Below are 19,202 nucleotides of genomic sequence, written 5' to 3' on the forward strand. Positions count from 1 at the left end.
ATGAAATGAGATTAGTAGAGGCGGAGTAGAAGCATGACCTTCCCGCGGCTCCGGCTTCCACCTTCCCCAATCCATGTAAAAAGGGGACTCTAAACAAACTTTGGAGCTGCAGAACCCACAAAATGACCCAGAGAAGCTAACTTCCCACTGAGGACAGCCAGGCAGGCTGGCAGGAATCAGCCAGTGCAGTGCTCTGGGAGCCCAGTCCCAAGCCAAGCCTGACCAGCTGTGGCCGGAGGGACTCCAGATCAGCAGCAGCAGTGGTGGCAGTTTCCAGATTTATCAACACATAGATGTGAAGGACAAAGTGAGAGGCCAGTGCACTCTGGACTCTGGGACCATTAAGTGGGAGTGAGTGGCTTTTGCCCCCAGGCGAGAAGCCGCTGAGACGCTGGCACAGCCAGCCAGTGCAATGTGTCAGCTTCAGCTCCTGGCCTGCAGAGTGTAGGGGGACCAAGCACCAGTCTGAGGGGTAATCGCTCTTGCTTTAACCTGCTTGGATTTGGATTGAAGTCTAGGGTGGAGGTCCTGGGGTGTGTGTCTAGCTTGCCAGAACCTGTGGAGACCTCAGAGAGGGCACCCATATAATACCTCTGGCAGCTGAGAAAACCCCAGCATTTGGGATGAGAGCTCCCCTGTCTGGTGGCAGAGTCCTACTGTGGCAAAAAGCCCAAAAGTCAAGCAATTGAGTGGCAAAATGAGCAGGCAAAGGAAACAAAGCAGACAGAAGATTCCAACAATACACTCCTATTCTGGGGACAAAAAGGAGCAAAGCATGGAACAGGAGGAAAACAGTGAAGTCAGAACTCCTACACCAAAAGCTTCAAAGGAAAATATAAGCTGGTTACAGGCCATAGAGGGCCTTAAGAAGCAGATAAGAGAAGTGGAGGAAAAATTGGGAAGAGAAATAAGAATGATGCAAGAAAATTATGAAATGACAGTCAACAGCCTGTCTCAGGAAAATAATACCTTAAAAAACAAACTGACTCAAATGGCAAAGGAGGCTCAAAAAGGCAATGAGGAGAAGAATGCCTTAAAAAGCCGAATTTGCCAGATGGAAAAAGAATCTCAAAAGCTCAATGAGGAGGATCATTGCTTCAGAATTAGATTGGAGCAAATGGAAGCTAATGACTTCATGAGAAATCAAGATGCTGTTAAACAGATCCAAACAAATGAAAGAATAGAAGACAATGTGAAATATCTCACGGGAAAAACCACTGACCTGGAAAAAACAGATCCAGGAGAGATAATTAAAAAAATTATTGGACTACCTGAAAGCCATGACCAAAGTAAGAACCTAGAAATCATCCTCCAGGAAGTTCTCAAAGAAAACTGCCCTGATGTTTTAGTGCCAGAGGGCAAAGTAGAGGTTGAAAGAATCCACCGATCACCTCCTGAAAAAGATCCCAAAAAGAAAACTCCTAGCAATATTATAGCCAGGCTCCGGAATTCCCAGATTAAGGAGAGAATATTACAAGCAGCCAGGAAGAAACAATTTGAATATTGTGGAAACACAATCAGGATAACCCAGGATCTGGCAGCTTCTACACTGAGGGATCGAAGGGCTTGGAATATGATATTCTGGAGTATCATGTTTCAGGGGAAAATATGGTCATTCAGTGGAATAGAGGATTTTCAAGCATTCTTGCTGAAAAAAACCAGAGCTGAAGAGAAAATTTGACATTCAGATACAAGAAGCAAGAGAAGCATGAGAAGGTAAACAGGGAAAAGAAATCATAAGGAACTTATCAAAGTTGAACTATTAACATTCCTACATGGAAAAACAATAATTGTAACTTATGAAACTTTTCTCAGTAGTTGAAGGGATTAGAAATATATATGTCTATATATTGGAGGGTATATGGGCATATGAATACATATGTGAATGTATGTATATATGTTTACAGGTATACACAGATAGAGGGCACAGGACCAATTTAACAGGAAGGGATAATACTTAAAAGATGATATTAAGAGGTGAGAGGAATATAATGAGAGGAGATGGGGAGAGACAGATTGGGTAAACTATCTCATACAGAAGAGGCAAGGGAAAATGGTTGCAATGGAGGGGAGGAATGGGAGGGCAGGGGGGAATGGATCAACCTTATTCCCATTGAATCTGGCTTGAGGAGGGAGTGAAATATACACTAAATAGGGTATCTCACCACCAGGAGAATAGGGGGGGAAGGGGATGAGAGGGGGGATGGCAGACTCGGGGGAGAGAGGTTGGAAGCACCCACTTTTGAAAAGGGACGGGATCAGGGTAGAGAATGGAGTGGGTGGGAGGTGGGATGGGAGGGAGGGAAATATAGTCAGTCTTTTACAATATATCTACTATGTTATTGTTTTGCATTAGCCGCACATGTACAACCTATACTGAGATGCTTATTTTCCCAGTGGGGGAGGGTGACAAGGAAGGCAGGGAATGAATCTGGAATTGAAAGTTTTAAAATCAAATATTCAAATATATATATGTATGTATGTATATATATGTGTGTGTGTATATCTATCTATCTATATATATATATCCATATATATATATATATATATACTATTATTAATACCATCTTACATGTAATTGGGAAATGGGATGTACAGGCACTGAGGCATAGAGATCCACTGGAAAAGTCGAAAGGGGTATGGGAGAAAATGTGGGAGAGAGCAGACTGGAGGAGGGGATATCCTGTGGGACTGCTATTTTGGGGCTTTGGGTGGGGGAAAAACAGGGAGAAAATTTGTAACTCAAAATCTGGCGGAAACGAATGATGTAAATCAGAAGTTAATAAAGCATTAAAAAAAAGAAATGAGATTAGTATTTGCAAAGCTCTCAGCACAGTGCCTCGCACTCTAGTAGGCACTATATAAATGCACATTCTCCTTCCTATCTCCTTTGCATGTAGTTTATTAGTCAAAAAGATTATGGTATTAGTCAAAAAGATTAAAAGGTAAAGAACAGAAAGGGAGTATGCATTTATGAAAAACAACAACCCCCCATAATAGAGTAATATTTGTGAATTCAAATGAGATAATGCTTGCAAAGCATTTCCTGCAATTCACAGCAATTCCTGGCACACAGCAGGTACTATATAAATGCTTATTCCCTTCCTTATTTCCTTTCTCCTTTGCACTTAATCTGTCAGTCAAGAAGCCTGTATTTGCCTCTCTAGCAAAAAATTAAGAACAGAAAAGAGGTAGAAATTCATCAAAACAACCCTTCCCCTACCCCCACCACAACAAACAGAAGAACGTTTGTGAATTCATTCCTTCTGATCCCAGAAATTTTGTGGAGACTTTTTTTTCTAGCTCATTGGATTTTCACATCTGTTTCCAAGACTATGGTCCTGATTAGGAAGTAATGGAAAAACCTTTTGGATTAGCTAGATTTCATTAGCTGAAAAGTTCACCACAGAAGCAATTAATTTTGCAGATCGCACAAAATCTCTAAACTTTTCAATGCTTAAGAAGAGATGAAAGATTTTATTTCTAACAGCCCACATGATGTTCTCTCCTCTTATGACTGTGCTCATAAAGTAAGCCAGAAAGAAATGGAAGAATGAAGTAACTTCAAGGGCATCGGGCAGACTGCTAAGGTCTCCTTTGATGGTTTAAACACTATAAAAGTTCTTTTGGTCAAAAGCATTCAATTAAGTACCAACAATGGACAAAGCTCTATGTTGGGGAAATAAAGGTGAAAATAAATAGCTCAATATCCTCTAGGAATATTCGGCCGATTATATGGTAACCCTACATATCTTTCCCCCAATATTCAAGGAAGGTGCCAGCCAAACCAACCATAAGCTAAAACTCTGAGAAATTATACCCAAGAAAAATCACAGCAAAAAGTGATGCCATCTATTCTCTATGTGAATTAGGGAAAAACTGTGCACTTAACTTAAAAGTTAATTCCTGTCATGATTTCAGTGTGGATTTATATTTTGGTCAAACTGTTGAACCTTTTCTGAAAGTCATTCATGTTTAGGTATGCCTTGAACTGTGTGTGTATTCACACTTAGAACTGTGATTATCAACTGAAGATTCCTTCTAAGATAATAAAATTTCAAAAGTCAGCACCAAAGCATCAAAGGCCAAATATGAATGAGTGATTTATTAAGCCAAAGTTAAAAATAGTCATCATTTCCAAATTTCACTTTTAGTTGGTGACTTCTTAACAGACTTTTATTTCCATCAAAAAGCTTCTAACAGCTAGTTATATTTTCCAAACAATACAAAGAACTAGAAATGGCTCTTGGCTACGCTAATAAAACTTAAAAAAAATCTAGAACCCCACTATATTTACCTGAAACATAGTCTTTAAATCAAGAAATTCCTTAAGTGCTATCATACTACAAAGGTGATTTGTTAATTTTCTCATTTTTCATTTGGTTCTTTTAGTAACCTACAGACACACAGCTTTACATGAGATATTTGCTAATAAAACCATTAAGAATTAACATTCCAAGGAACCATGGACTTCTTTCCAAGAAAGAGGGTGGCCAGGTGGCACAGTGAGTAAGAGTGCCGGCACTGTAGTCGGGAGACCCGGGATTGGTTACGGCCTCAGTAACTTAGCACCCACACAAAATAACTGGCCGTGTAACCTTGAGCAAGTTACTTATACCCCAATTGTTTAAAAAAGAAAGAAAGAAAGAAAGACAACTGGATACACTTCCAGACTGGATGTCACAGGGACCTTCCTCAAACCCAGCTGAAAAGAATAGTGGGAGTGGTAATTAGCTAGTCATTATGGGTGAAGAAAAAGGCAAAGAAACTTAACTCAGCTTAACCACTTCAAACCAGGGAAGAACCCTTTCCTTAGCTGTAAATTTACCTACCTGACGAAAGAATCCTTTCTCTGTCTTAGCCTGTCCAATGGTTATTTTTCGTAGAAATCGGTCATTTGTGTCCAAAACTGAAAGAGAGGAGAAAAGATTAAAGTAGGCTAACAAATTCTAGTTTTCCTACACTTCTTTATCCACTAATGTATTTTGTGTAACATCATGCTATATATTTTATGCTCATTAAGTGACAGCAAAATCAATAGTTCTCAGTAAAGAAGTCAAAATGTCTTAAACCACGGAATTTATGTTATCATAATTGAGACCTGTTCATACTTCTCTGTATATTTCTTTAACTTTATTCATTAGAACATTCAATAAACATTTATTTTTTATTATTATTATTATTTTTTTTTTATTAAGCAATTGGGGTTAAGTAACTTGCTCAAGGTTACACGGCCAGTTATTTCTGGGTGTGGTGCTGAGTGTCTGAGCCCGGGATTCGATCTCCGGGTCGTCCCAACACTGGAGCCAGTGCTCTTACTCGCTGAGCCACCCGGCCGCCCCTAAGCAATCAGGGTTAAGTAACTTGCTCGAGGTTACATGGCCAGGTGTTTCTGGGTGGGTGCTAAGTGTCTGAGCCTGGGATTCGATCTCCAGGTCATCTTGACACATAACAAATCTTACCCTTCTTCCATATGACAGCCTTTCAAATACTAATATTCTTTTTTTTTTTTTTTGCTTTTTGGAGGGGGAATGCTGGGCAATTAGGGTTAAGTGACTTGCCCAAGGTCACATGGCTAGTAAGTGTTAAGTGTCTGAGGCTGGATTTGAACTCAGGTCCTCCTGACTCCAGGGCTGGTGCTCTATTCACCGTGCCGCCTAGCCACCCCCAAATACTAATATTCTCAGTCCTCCATCTCCCCCTTGATCATCCTTCCTTTTCTCTAGGGTAAATATATCCTGTTTGTTCAAATGATCTTCGTGTTTTGAACTTGAGGTTCTTTTACCATTCTGGCTGCCTTTCATTTTATCAGCATTTTTCTTAAAATGTGATGCTACAAGCTGTATGTAACAGGGTGGTGGGGAGGGAATAGTTCAATTTGGGAATGAAGCTATATAAAAGATGGATGGCAGAGGGGCCAGAATGTAGACAAAAAGGACAGTTAGGAGGTTAAAACAATAGTCTAGCTAAGAAAGGATGAGGGCTTGCCCTGGGTTAGTTGCCAAGGGAATTGAGAGGAAGGGACAGATGTGAGAAAGACAAGGGAGGCAGAGCTGACACAACTTGGCAGTTGACAGGATGTGTGGGAGGAGGTAAAGGAAGGGCTCAGATTAGGAGCTAGGGTCATTGGGAGGATGACTGTGCCATTAACAGAAATAGAGAAATTACAGCGAGAGATTTAAGGTAACAATGGTATTAAGATAACTTTGTAAAGGGAGTAGAAAACACCTAGAAACTGAAAATTTTCCTTCCTATTTTAACTTGTCCATCCATACTTGCCCTTTAATCAAGCAATGACTAAACAATGCACATAATTTTAAGCCAGCCAAACAGACAGACATAAAATCTCAAGGGAAAAAAAAGTGAACAGAAAGGCATGTAAAACTTAGTGAAATTCTTACAGGCTGCCACTATTTTTGTCTAAGGCTCATGGCAATTTACATGTTTGCATTAAAATATGTCATTTGAAAAGATTACATCTTGGTTATAAAAAAGAAAAAAGGGAGGAGAGTTTTTTTTCCCAGATCTGTACAACCTTGCCATAGGAGTGAAGTTTTCTTTTTATCAAATTTCAATAAAAGGACAGCAACCAAAGTTCAGCTGTTTTTCTTTTAACAAAGTTAAAAACACACACACACACACACACAACAAAACACACACAAAAAAGCCTCAGACAAAAAAGCAGCTGGAGAAATCTCTGGGAGTCGGTGGCATCAAAAGCCCATCTGCATCTTCAGGATGCCATCTGTACTGGAGGATTTCTCACAATTTACAACTTTATTGATGCTGAAGAAAAAAAATGTATGAAAGAGCCATAGAGAAATAATCGTAGGTCACATTTACACAGCAGTTTCAATAAATGAGAAAATGACTCAAGAGATTTCTCTCAAGCCCAGTATGAAGAGAGATAGTGTAAAGAAAATTCCAAGTAAATAATAAGTATTTCTGTAAACTCACTGAAGCTAAAAGGCTTCAAATCGTGATCAACTCATGGAATGTAATCTCATATTGAAGGTTTGTCTGGTCATTTTTGCTACCTAATTTTCCTTGGGCCCTAACAGACCACAACTCTACCTAACATGATTTCTGCTCACTAGTCTCTCATAGCTGAAGTGACAGAGAACACATATAATCATACATGTCAGCTTTCTGCTCTAGTCTTTAAATTTAGTTATTGATATCGTGCAAATGATCATTACTGGTACTCTTGTTCTCAAGCAGGATTGAGTGAGATTTGCTCATTCAGAAGCTGCTGTCTTCCTTCCAGAAGAGGACCCAAGATGTCAGGAGGGCGATGTCTTGACTTGCAAGTGAACTGGATTTAAGTGAAGCAGAGCTGTGCAGACATCAGCCTCATTCCTCCACAGTTACTGGAGTCCAGTGGAAAGACACAGGTCATGATGACAGGTTATAGCCTAAGGAGGCAGTGGAAGACCTTGCCCTTTTTAAGCTAAGAAGAGCTTTCCCAGGTCTCAGTTTGTCAGAGGCAACACCCAATCAGCAGTTAAAGGTTAAGGAAGAATTGAGGTAAAAGAAGGCCTAGTTTGCCTTCATAAAAGAATCAATTATGGAGCAGAAGACCCTCAGAGTTTCTGGTCAGAACAGAAACAATTGCTATTTACACTCACTCTGAGCCATCAACATCCTAACAAAGAGCAAGTAAGGTTTGGGCTGGGGCTTTTATTGGCCAATCAGTGAAAGCCAGTGCTTTGAGTTTAAAGGAACAGCTCCATCTGAATCCCAATGGGCTTTTAATCAAAGCTTGGTTTTTCAGAGCTATACTTTGAGAAACAATAAATGAAAACTACATGAGACAAAAGAGTTAATTGTCCCAGTTAAAAAAAAACAACCCTAAAAACAAAGATAGAATTAATAAGTAGGGAAAAAAAATTATTTAACATTCACTCATTACAGAACACTACAGTATGTCTGCCTGGGTAGATTCAAATTTGTGATCCATAAGAGTAGAGAGATCCCTTCAAGGCTGAGTTTACTCAATACCAATCTGTCTTGAGGCACAATTTCCAATTCAACTTCATCCCTTTCTAATCTAGCTATCTAATAAGATTTTCAAAAACCTAATTTTAATCATAAGGGAAAAGCCTATAGTTGCTCTATAGAAAAAAAAGGCGATGGTCCAGAGTCATAGGCTTCACCTCCATATCAGTAATACTACATTGGACCAAGATGGAGGATCTATCAATTCCAAATTCTTCTGACCCACAAGTGTTCTCATTAACACTACAACTTTCCAAACTTCAGTGCCCAGAGAGTAACATGATTCTTGTATTTATTGGAACAACATTTAAAAGCTGTCATGTCCTTTCATACTGATCCAAGATTTTGACTCATTCTACCTTCTCAGAATACTTTGACTCATTCTACCTTCTCAGAAAAAAATTAATCTAAGAATTGGTATTTGTCACAAATCATCCCATGGAGAGTATTTTTTTACACCAGGATCCAAAAATTGAGCTCACTGCTATATTTCTCAATCCTGATCTAAAATAAGATCACTCCAAATTGAAGAAGACAGGAAGATACCAAACTTTGTATTTGACTCTTACCTGCTTTGTGTACCCTCACCCCCCCACAGGTAAATCTCAAAAAAATGAATCCCAAACCTAATTCACAAATTAGCTACTATAAAAAAGCTTAACTGTTGAATCTTTGAGACAAACTGTATACTAGTCTACCCTTCAGAACTTAAGAGTGCCTTTAGACAACTAGAAGTTTTCTAAAAAAAATAACTAAGAAAAAAACACTCCTTGGGTTGATCAGATATGAAACCTTTTACCTGACTAGGAAAAAGAATTCACATAAGTACTTCTTGCCATTTACTTGGAATTTTCTTTCCACTATCTATCTTGTACCAGGTTTGAGAAATTTATTTATCAAAAGTGCTAGGTAAATGTGATCTAACATTATTTCTCTGTAGCTCTTTCACTCATTTTTTCTCCACAGCATCAATAAAACTGTAAAATAATAATAATAATAATTTAAAAAACCCTTTTAGAACAATAAAATCCACTCAACAAATGTGTACAAAGCTTCTCCTGGGCTGAGAACTTGGCAGGACACAAAGGCAAAGTCCTACCTTTTAATCTAGCAACAAAGAAGAGTTTATCTACACTGTTCAACAGGCAAACAAGGAAACAAAAAAGCAGTTGGCATCACAGGAAGAGAATAGTTGCAAACATTGCAAAGGGGAATGATGGGGAAAAGATTTCAGGAAAGAGGTCACAGAATCAAAGGATCACTGGATTAGACATTTAGAGGTGGAGGGTACCAGGTGATCGGGCAGCTGGGTGGCACAGAGGTTGGAGGGCCGAGCCTGACGTCAGAAAGACTCATCTTCATGAGTTCAAATCTGGCCTCAGACACTTACTATCTGTGGCGTCCTGGACAAGTCTCTTAACCTTGTTTTTTTTTTTTTTTTCAGTTTTGCATCTGTAAAGTGAGCTGGAGAAGGAAATGGGAAATCATTCCCATGTCTCTGCCAAGAAAACCCCAAATGGGTTCATAAAGAGTTGGACATGAATGAACAACTTCAGAGATTATCTAGTCCAACCCCCTTCCTCTTACAGATGGGGAAAGGAGGCCCAATGAAAAGAAAGACTTGTTCAAGGCAAAGGAAGGAAGAAAGGAAGGATGGACACGAATAAACATTTCTTAAGCACATAGCCTATGAGGTGGCAAGCACTGTACTAAATGCTTTACAAATATTGTCATATCTGATCTTCACAACAGCCCTATGAGACAGCTACTATTCCCTCCACTTTACAGTTGAGAAAACGGAGGCAAATAAAGGCTACGTGATTGGCCCAGGATCATCCAGCTAGTAAGTAACTGAGGCCACAAATGAACTTAGGCCTTCCTAACTCCAGGCACTTCAAACCCAGGCTCTTTGGTCTTTCAAATTTAGCATACTTTCCACTAATCCATATTGGTTTTCAAGATCAGACATCTGCTAGTCTTAGAAGTATGGGTACTTTGGATGGCTTCAAATGGGAATGTGTCAGAGGTAACAATAGGCAAGGAACATTTTAGGGACACTGGATAGGCTAGTTTGATTAGAAAGATAGTGGGTTAAGCAGAAGATGGGAGATAAGGTTATAAAGGAATATTGCAAACAAACTGTGAAAGGTCTTGAATCCCAGGCTTTGAGATACAAAATCTGGACTTGATCCCATAGGCAATGAGGAACTCTGAAAGACTTCGGGGTAGGTAAGTGATGAAAAAGCAGGGCTTTTAGGAGGATGAACCTGACAGTAGTGTGCAGAAGTGATCAGAGGGGAGAGACCAGCAGGAGGGTGATCGCAGGAAAAAAAGCAGGGCAGGAGAAATTTCAGGGTAAAAAGGTACAAGTGAGATTGCCATAGAAGGCAACCACAATCTTTAGCCAACTCACTTAAGTCTCAGGGAGCCACTTATATTGTTGGTGTTGACACTTTGATATAGAGACTAGACCCCTGGAAATCTGCCATGGTCTCTGCATGCGCAATTGTTTGAGAACTAATCTAAAGGGCCAGGGTGGGTTGGGAATTCCTCAGGTGCCTTCCCTTTCTAGTAAATCCTTTGGCCTATATGGCTGCAAGGTCTTTACTTTCGGGAAAGCATGGAAGAGAATGCTCTGATTCCTCTCAAATGAAGTCCTGTGTATCCAGGCTGGGGCTTTAGGAACAGAGAATACATCCTTGGACGGCAGCTTGGGTGGAGGTCTTTCCATGCTTCAGAGATCTGTGATGCTAAACAATTTCAGCACTGACTTTGAGAAAAGGACTTGAGCTTATCAAATCTGTATATCACCCAAAGCTGAGAATAGTTAACAATGAGGACCTTTCTCTCCCCAGTACTTAGTGCAGCTCCTAAAACCATAGTAAACACATAAATGCTTCTAGACTGACATTGGCAGGATCCAAAAAAAAAAAAGTACTAACAGGCTGGAGCATTTGGAAAGAAGCTAGTAAAATGAAATGTAATAGGGATAAAGGGTTTTGTTTTGTTTTTTTTACTTAAGTAAAAAAACCTTCACAAGTACAAGATGGAGGTGTTATGCTCATACAGCTGTGTTAACTAGAAAAAGATCTTGGTGTATTAGTGGACTCCAAGCTCTGGGGGGGCTGGTTCAACATCCTGATATGGAAGTCAAGAAAGATAAGGTAGGTCTTAAGGAAGGGGGAGAGTAAGGAAGGAGGGAGAAAATTTGGAACTCAAAACTTTATATTTAAAATGAATGTTAAAATTGTCAAAGAAAGCAAAGGCAGTCTAAGGCTGTCCAGAATCAAGAATAGTGTGGAGGAACTGTATTCAGGTCAGAAGCCCCTCAAGATTATGCAATATGAAAACCCACAAAAGGTAGTTAGACTGAGAAGAGGAGACTTTTGAGGAAACAGATAGCTGTTTTTCAATAGTTACATGAAGGGGTATCTGGAAGAAGAGGGATAAGATTTGCTCTGCTTGGCCTGAGGGGGCAAACCTTAGTACCAAGGAGGCAAATTTGGGTTTGATAGGAAAAATTTCCTAAAAACTGAAGTTACTCAAACTGAAATGAACCCTAGGCATGAATTTCTCCTCACTTAAGATCTTAATTTTTTTATTTATGCTTTTTGTTTTTATATAATTCCCATATAACTCCCCATATCCACTAGACAAAGAGTTAAGCAAAAGGAAGACCATAGTCTTAACAATGTCCTTTCCAAAAAAAAATTATAGTCCATGTTGGTTTCTTCAGCTACAAAATGGGGATAATAATACTTTCCCCCTACATATTACAGAGAACTATGGTGAGGGGATTAAACAATCTAGACCTTGAAAACATCATAAATGTGATTACCTCTCTGCCACGTGATGGTAGATGGGTCAATGTCAAGCCGGGCAAATCTGGTCATTTCCTCTTTTGTCAGTGTGCTTGGATCAGTCTTATTTATTCCTAATTTCTACAGGAAAGAAAAATAGACAATGCAATGAAACTTCCCAAATGTGTGTTAGATAACTTTTTTTCTTGGTTTCAGATTTTGTCCCCACAAGTCTCTACGTTTACACTAACTTTACATGACCACTATGCTCATGGGAGAGAAAAAATTCTGGCAGCATAACTGACACTATTTCATCAGACACTGCATTCAAAAAACAATGCCATTTATAACCATTATTTCAAGTAAAACCTGTGTCTCTACTGTTTTCTGGGCAGTTTCCTTCTAATTTAGCAAAAAACACTTAAAATATTTTTTTTTAGATCAGCATAATACCCTAGTGAAACATTACTTAGAAGACATGGTTCTATAATGAGAAAAAGACTAGGGAAGGTTAAAAGCCTAAAAGTTAATGTTAGGCAAAAGAAAAAATAAATTACATGTAAGATGAAGTGAAGAGGAACAGTACACCAACCACTATTCTCCAATTAGTTGAATTATTTAGAGTTCTGTAGTGTAAGAAACTTCCCATAGTTGTAGTCCTATTTCTAATGTGTGCAAGAGAGGGTAGTGCGATGCTGTGGTGAGAGGGCTAGGCCTGATGCCAGGAGGCCCTGGGTTTGAATACTTCCTCAGATTCTTACTAGCTGTGTGGCCTTTACTGATCCCTAAATCTTTTTCTATCTCTAAATCTGTGAGTGCATGGGCCTTTTAAAAAGTCACATCCACCTGACATGAGGCTCCCATACTCCCAAGTCCTACTCGCCCATGAGGCCTCTTGACTAGTCTGTGTTCAGCATTGGGTTTTGGTACAGAATTACATAAGACAGCTAGGATATGTTTACATGTTGATCCTACTTACACCAGCAGCACACTAAGTAATGACAGAGGTAGCTTTAAAAAAAAAAAAGTTACACAATGTTAGTTTGGAATCGAGGCATTAAAGCTTTGACTCTGTCCTTTGCCATCTAAGGGCTGCAAAATATGACAATCATAGTTAGGCTTTCTCTCTACTAGAGAACTAGGTCAAATCAACATGGCAATTAATGTGTACTCAGACTACAGGACTCTGGAAACAATTAAAAAGCATTAGAAGGGAATTATTGCTAACCCTTCAAAGCTAAACTCAAATGCCACCTTCTGCATGAAATTCTTTCCTGACCTCAAATGCTGGTCCCATATCTCCCTCCCCACATTTTGTTGTTGTTCAACACTCCATATCCCCTACTGGGATTTTCTTGGTAAAGATACTGAAGTGGTTGGCCATTTCCTTCTCCAGTTCATTTTACAGATAAAGAAACTAAGGTAAACAGGGTTAAGTGACTTGCCCAGGGTCACACAGCTAATAGTTGAGGTCAGATTATCCCTTTTGGGGTTTTCTTTTCTTGGCGGGGGGGGTGGGGTGGGAGTTTCTTGACAAAGATACTGGAGTGGTTTCCATTCCTTCTCCAGCTCAACTTACAGATGAAGAAACTGCAGCAAATGGAGTTAAGTGACTGGCCCCCAGGGTCACATTGCTAGTAAGTGTTTGAAGCCAGATTTGAACTCAGGGTTTCCTGATTCTAGGTCCAGCACTCTATCCACCGTGCAACTCAGCTACCCTTGAATTTATTTTGTATTTACCTACATGATGCCACTTCTCAAACATGTTGCCAAGTATGAAAGCTCTCTGAAGGCACACAGAGACTATTTCATTTTCTTGGTACCCTCAGAGCCTAGCAAAGGGTCTGGCACATTTTGCTGGCCTGCAATGGTAATTTATTTCATTTATACAGAGGGAATTATTGATAAGGAAACTCCTGTGACCAAATGCAGGTTAGCATCTGCTCTGTAATTTATAGTCTACAGAATGTTTCCTGTGAGGTCAGGCACAGCAAGTATATGTACCTGAACCCAGGAATTCCTGATTCTAGGACATCTCTGCTTCATACCACTCTGGTATATAAGAGGCAATTAACAAACCTTTGATGATTGATGGAATGATTATATGCATTTTTGTTGTTCTGTTGACAAGTCGTATTCAACTCTTTGGGATTTTCTGAGCAAAGATATTAGAGCGGTTTGTCAATTCCTTCTCCAGCTCATTTTACAGATGACGAAACTGAGGCAGATAGGAGTGACTTTCCCAGGGTCACATAACTACTAAGTGTCTGATGTTGGATTTGAACTCAGGTCCCCTATTCCAGACCTGCCTGTGCACTTAGCCACCTAGTTACATGCACAGCAATAATTTCTCAGTATTTTTACACAGAAAACTGAGGATTACAAACTAAGATGATAGCAGTAATGAAAATCACAAAAATTCTAATCTTTAGAGAAGAGGCCAAGTATACTAAAATTCTGTTTTGCCCATTTGTTGACTCACTTTTTAAGAACTTCAAAGTATGTATTAAATACATCTTACCTTCAACTAAGTTTCTGAATACCAAGGTCAAATTGAGGATAAAAACAATTGCTAATGTGCTTTAAAAGGTTTTAATTTTATTTTTCTGCACTATGTTCTCTACATTTCCCCCTTTAGAAACACAAACTGGACACTTACTTTCAAGCGATTGAGCTGAATGCCTGAAAACTCTCTCACACCATTCACTAATGGCACCAATCGATTAAACAGCGCCTGAGAACCAACCAACACAACAACAAAATCAAGTTTAAGGGAAATTTTATAAACTTGGATCACTTATAGCAGTATGATACACTTTGTGACTTGAGATTTAAGTTATTTAGGTCAGAATCCACTAAAACCTCATGGCTTAACACAAAGAAGATAAATTTTAATTCAATTTTCCAAGAAAATTCTGCTAAATTTGAATATTACAATCAGTTTGTATGAATATAATTTCTTAACAGAGATCCTAAAAATTCTCAAATTAACATCTGTCCGGCTACACATTCTCTATTTCTTGCAAACAACACACCAAGTCTTAAATGACAGACAGAGAAGATGCCAAAATCCATGCAGAAATGTTAAGAAAAACTCTTTTCCCTGCTGGACTCCAATTTTACAAATAGTTAATGGGGATGCATGTGTACTGCAATGTTGAAATCTTCATTTTAGATTGCATGAACCTTGAGATAATATTTACAAAGTGTACGGTGTATGGCACTTAGTAGGGGCTTAATAAATGCTTACTGCCCCTCTCTTCCCATGCCCCCTGAGAAAGTCTGATTTCTTATATACAATGAGAAGCAGTAGGATTTGCTCATATAGGACCTATATAGAACACTTGGCTGCTCAGTTGTACTCCCAATGTAGCAGTGCTGCTAAATTCAGGAACTAAGGGGGTTGGTATATATCAGGAAAAAAAAAAGTTGTTTTTTTTTAGTCTGGGCCTGTGATTTTATTCATATAGGGAACTGCTCTATTATATTCGTATAGGGAACTAACATAGTGGAATTCCTCTGCAATGATACAGAACTACAACTTACTTAAAATTTATAATTCTAGGGAGTTGTCTGGGATACTCAGAAGTTAAATAACCTGCCCACTGGTCACATATCCAATAGGTACTACTTGACCTGCTAGGTCTTTCCTAGTACAAAGTCAGTTTGTCTATTTACTATACCACACTGGCTCTTTGGAAAAAACTGATGATACTGATGATGATGATGATGGTGTGGAGGTGGAGGAGGTGTAAGAAGGTAGCATCTATACAGTGCTTTTATATAGGTTTGCAAAGCACCTTACAAATATATCCTGTGATTACATATATACATATATATCACATGATCCTCACACAGAAACTCTGGAAGATAAATATTATTATCCTCATTTTACAGATGCAGAAACTGAAGCAGAGAGAGGTATCAGTAAGTATCTAAGGATTGATTTGAATTCAGGTCTTTTTGATTGCAGATCTAGTGTTCTAACCACTGTATCACGGAGCCACCCTAAATTACTGTATTGATTAGAGTAGCTAAGTCTTTTACAATTAACCACTGTTACAATATTTTTGTTACTATGTACAATATTCTCCTGGTTCTGGTCACTTGACTTTGCATAATTTCATGTAAATCTTTCCAGGTGTTCCTAAAACCTAACCTTACCTTACCTTTCCTTCCTTTCCTTCTTTTCCTTCCTTTCCTTCCTTCCTTCCTTCCTTCCTTCCTTCCTTCCTTCCTTCCTCCCTCCCCCCCTCCCTCCCTCCCTCCCTTCCTCCCTTCCTTCCTTCCTTTTTTTGCTTTTTGGAGGGCAATTGGGGTTAAGTAACTTGCCCAAGGTTACATGGGTAGTTTTTTTGTGTGTGGGTGTTAAGTGTCTGAGGCTGGAACCGAACTCAGGTCCTCCTGACTCTGGGGCCTGCGCTTTACTCACTGCGCCACGTAGCCGCCCCTCACTCATTATTTCTTATAGCACAGTAGTACTGCAACACAATTGTATGGCACAACTTGTTCATATATTTCCCAATTGATGGGCATCTCCTCAATTTCTCTTATGTAAGAGAAAAAGCTCACAAAACCCTCAAAAAACACCTAGCTCTAAAAAGATCCACAAATACCTAAACAAAAAAATCTTTATTCTTTCAAGAAATGATTAGAAAAACAGACGATAAATGAAGATGAAAACCAAGGGTCTTCCTCACCTTATCTGTCTGAGTACTTTCATGTAAAATCCGGGCATCAATAGCAGCAGCCAGCAAATTATTAGCAGCAGTAATGGCATGAATGTCACCAGTCAAGTGAAGATTGAACTACAAGAGATTTAAAAAAATATTTTTCTGCTGCTCCAGACCATCAAATCAGTGCTCAAGGCATTTCTGTAATTATATATTCTTAAAGCAGAATAAGCAAAAATGAATTGAAGCTACAAAATCTTAAAAATAAATGTATATATTATATTTTATGTATCAATAGATATTACATATAATTAACATATATTATGTAAAATTTATGTATCTCTATTTATGAAGTTATATATATACATTTATAAAAAGAAATAAATACATACTTCCCCCCACAAGAAAAAGGAAGAAAAAAGGAATTTTTAGGTGTACTTGTCCTTCAGTTAAATTCAAATAGTTTCAAACTCCAAATAAGGGAATACCGACAAACTAAGACACTGATTTAAAACATAGAAATTTTCTTTTTCTTATTCTAAGCTACTATACTTTTATTTTTTTTTAAAAGTTCTAATATAGGGAGTTTTACTGAATTTGAAGTGATACCATGGCCTAAGTAATTTTCAGTTCATTGTTTTCTAATCCATTGTTAATTATAAAAGGCCATTCTTATCTTTCAAAAAAATTATTATTTATTTTTAAAATTTTTGCATTCCTAATTCTTTCCCTTTCTCCATACCCATTGAGAAGGCAAAAAATATACACAACTTGTTCAGTCATCCCCCATCTGATGGATATCCCTCAACTTCCAATTCTTCGTCACCATAAAAAGAACTGCTATAAATATTTTTGTACATAGATGTCCTTTTCCTTTCATCTCTTTGGGATACAGACCTACTAGTGATATTGCTGGGTCACAAAGGGTATGTATACACTGTTTTATAGTTATTTGGGTGTAGTTCCAAATTGTTCTGCAGAATGGTTGGACCAGTTCACAATTCTACCAACAGTGCATTAATTAGCTATTTTCCCACCTCCCCTCCAGTATCTGTCATTTTCCTTTTTGGTCATGTCAGTCTATCTGATAGGTGGGAGTTGATAATTCCGGGTTGTTTTACTTTGCATTTTTCTTTTATCAATAACAACTTAAAGAGTATTTTTTTCAGGACTAATAATAGCTCTATACTTATATTTTTAGGGTCTCATAACTATTTTTGGATTAGAGAATAACTGACTTCCCAAAGGAAAAGGAAAAAAAAAAGCACAATAATTTTGACAAAAACAAAGGAGTACAGGGAGAGCTATCGCTGTTGCTGTTTAGTCGCTTCACGACTCTTCATGATCTCTTTTGGGGTTTTCTTGGCAAAGATTCTAGAGGGGTTTTCCATTTCCTTCTCTGGCTCATTTTACAGATGAAGAAATTGAGGCAAACAGGGTTAAATGACTCGCCCAGGGTCACACAGCTAGTTAAGTGTCTGTGGCAAGATCTAAACTCAGGTTCAGTGCTCTATCCACTGTACCACCTAGGTGTCTCTGAGGTAATGAGTAAAGGGAAAATGTTAAGGCACCAATATACAATGTGGTCTCCCTTTATGCTCTTACCTCTTCCATGGGTATGACCTGAGCATATCCACCACCTGCAGCTCCACCTGCATAACACAACAATAAAACTTTCAACAAATCCGGTAATAACTGGCATATGATTACTATTAAAAAATATTTACCACACTAATGAATGGAACTGTACACGATGTTAAAGTAAGTTACAAAGTTAACCAATATGGGGTAGGGAACAAGAATTTATTAAGTTCCTACTACGTTCCAAGCACTGTGCTAAGCACTTTACAAATATTACCTCATTTGTGAGGTAGTTATTTTACAGCTTTTTTTTTTTCATTTTACAGCTGAGGAAACTGAGGCAAATAGAAATTAAGTGACTCGTCCTGGGTCACATAGATAGTATCTTGAGATCTGATTTGAGTTTGGGTTTCCCTGACTCCAGGCTCAGCATTTCATCCACTGTATTACCTAGCTACCTCTAAAAAAGGCAAGAGATGTAGTGATCAAGGATAATTAGAAATCTACATTAAAACAAGGCAGGACAACAAGTATTTATAGCCCATATAAGTGCAGTACTCAAATACATTAGCTATAATAGGCAAAAGAACTACATGAACAAAACATCTGCAAGACAAATGCCCTTGTAACATGGTATATTCTCTTATGAATTTCACAAGTACATTTATGTGTTGAAAATGCATACTGCCTGGAATTAAATATACCATAGTATGAAATTTGTCACTTTTCATTATTATCAAGAAGAAAAAGCCATCCGTTTCTCAAGTGAAGAGAAGAGGAGACATTGCATGTATTTATAGGATAAAATACCTTTAACACCAAAAGTGGGTCCTTGTGAAGGCTGCCTCAGACAAGCAAAGGAATTAATGTGCAGGTGTGCGGTCAATGCTTGAACAAGCCCAACGGTGACTGTGCTTTTGCCTTCTCCCAGGGGTGTAGGGGTGATCCTTATACAAAAATAAGCACAAATGCTGAATTAACCCAAAGTAACCATAACCAGATGGGATCCAATGCTGGCAAAGGACATGTCATTCCAGGTACTATTGTTATGACCACTGAAATTTGTTTTTCTAAGGATCAGTCTTACAATGCCCTGCTTACTCATCACTTTTATAGTTTTTAAATGCTATCTAGCAACAAGTAACTGCTC

At 38.5% G+C, this 19,202-nt stretch overlaps 1 protein-coding gene across 2 annotated transcripts in view; it reads right to left on the reverse strand.

Moving 5' to 3' along the window:
• The window catches only part of MTHFD1L (methylenetetrahydrofolate dehydrogenase (NADP+ dependent) 1 like), a 225,223-nt gene that overhangs the window by 131,695 nt on the left and 74,326 nt on the right, over positions 1-19,202 (reverse strand). For both annotated transcript variants that reach the window (XM_069069685.1, XM_069069684.1), the window contains exons 12-17: positions 18,863-18,999; positions 18,077-18,123; positions 16,499-16,606; positions 14,458-14,532; positions 11,837-11,939; positions 4,833-4,909 (exon numbers count right to left, since the gene is read on the reverse strand). In XM_069069685.1, the coding sequence (XP_068925786.1) occupies positions 4,833-4,909; positions 11,837-11,939; positions 14,458-14,532; positions 16,499-16,606; positions 18,077-18,123; positions 18,863-18,999 (547 nt within the window). The remainder of the gene's footprint in view (positions 1-4,832; positions 4,910-11,836; positions 11,940-14,457; positions 14,533-16,498; positions 16,607-18,076; positions 18,124-18,862; positions 19,000-19,202) is intronic.

Source organism: Petaurus breviceps, unplaced genomic scaffold (genome assembly GCF_028583685.1).
Source record: "Petaurus breviceps papuanus isolate PSGF00001 unplaced genomic scaffold, PetGlider_PUasm1.0 90784, whole genome shotgun sequence".
Taxonomy (NCBI): Eukaryota; Metazoa; Chordata; class Mammalia; order Diprotodontia; family Petauridae; genus Petaurus; species Petaurus breviceps.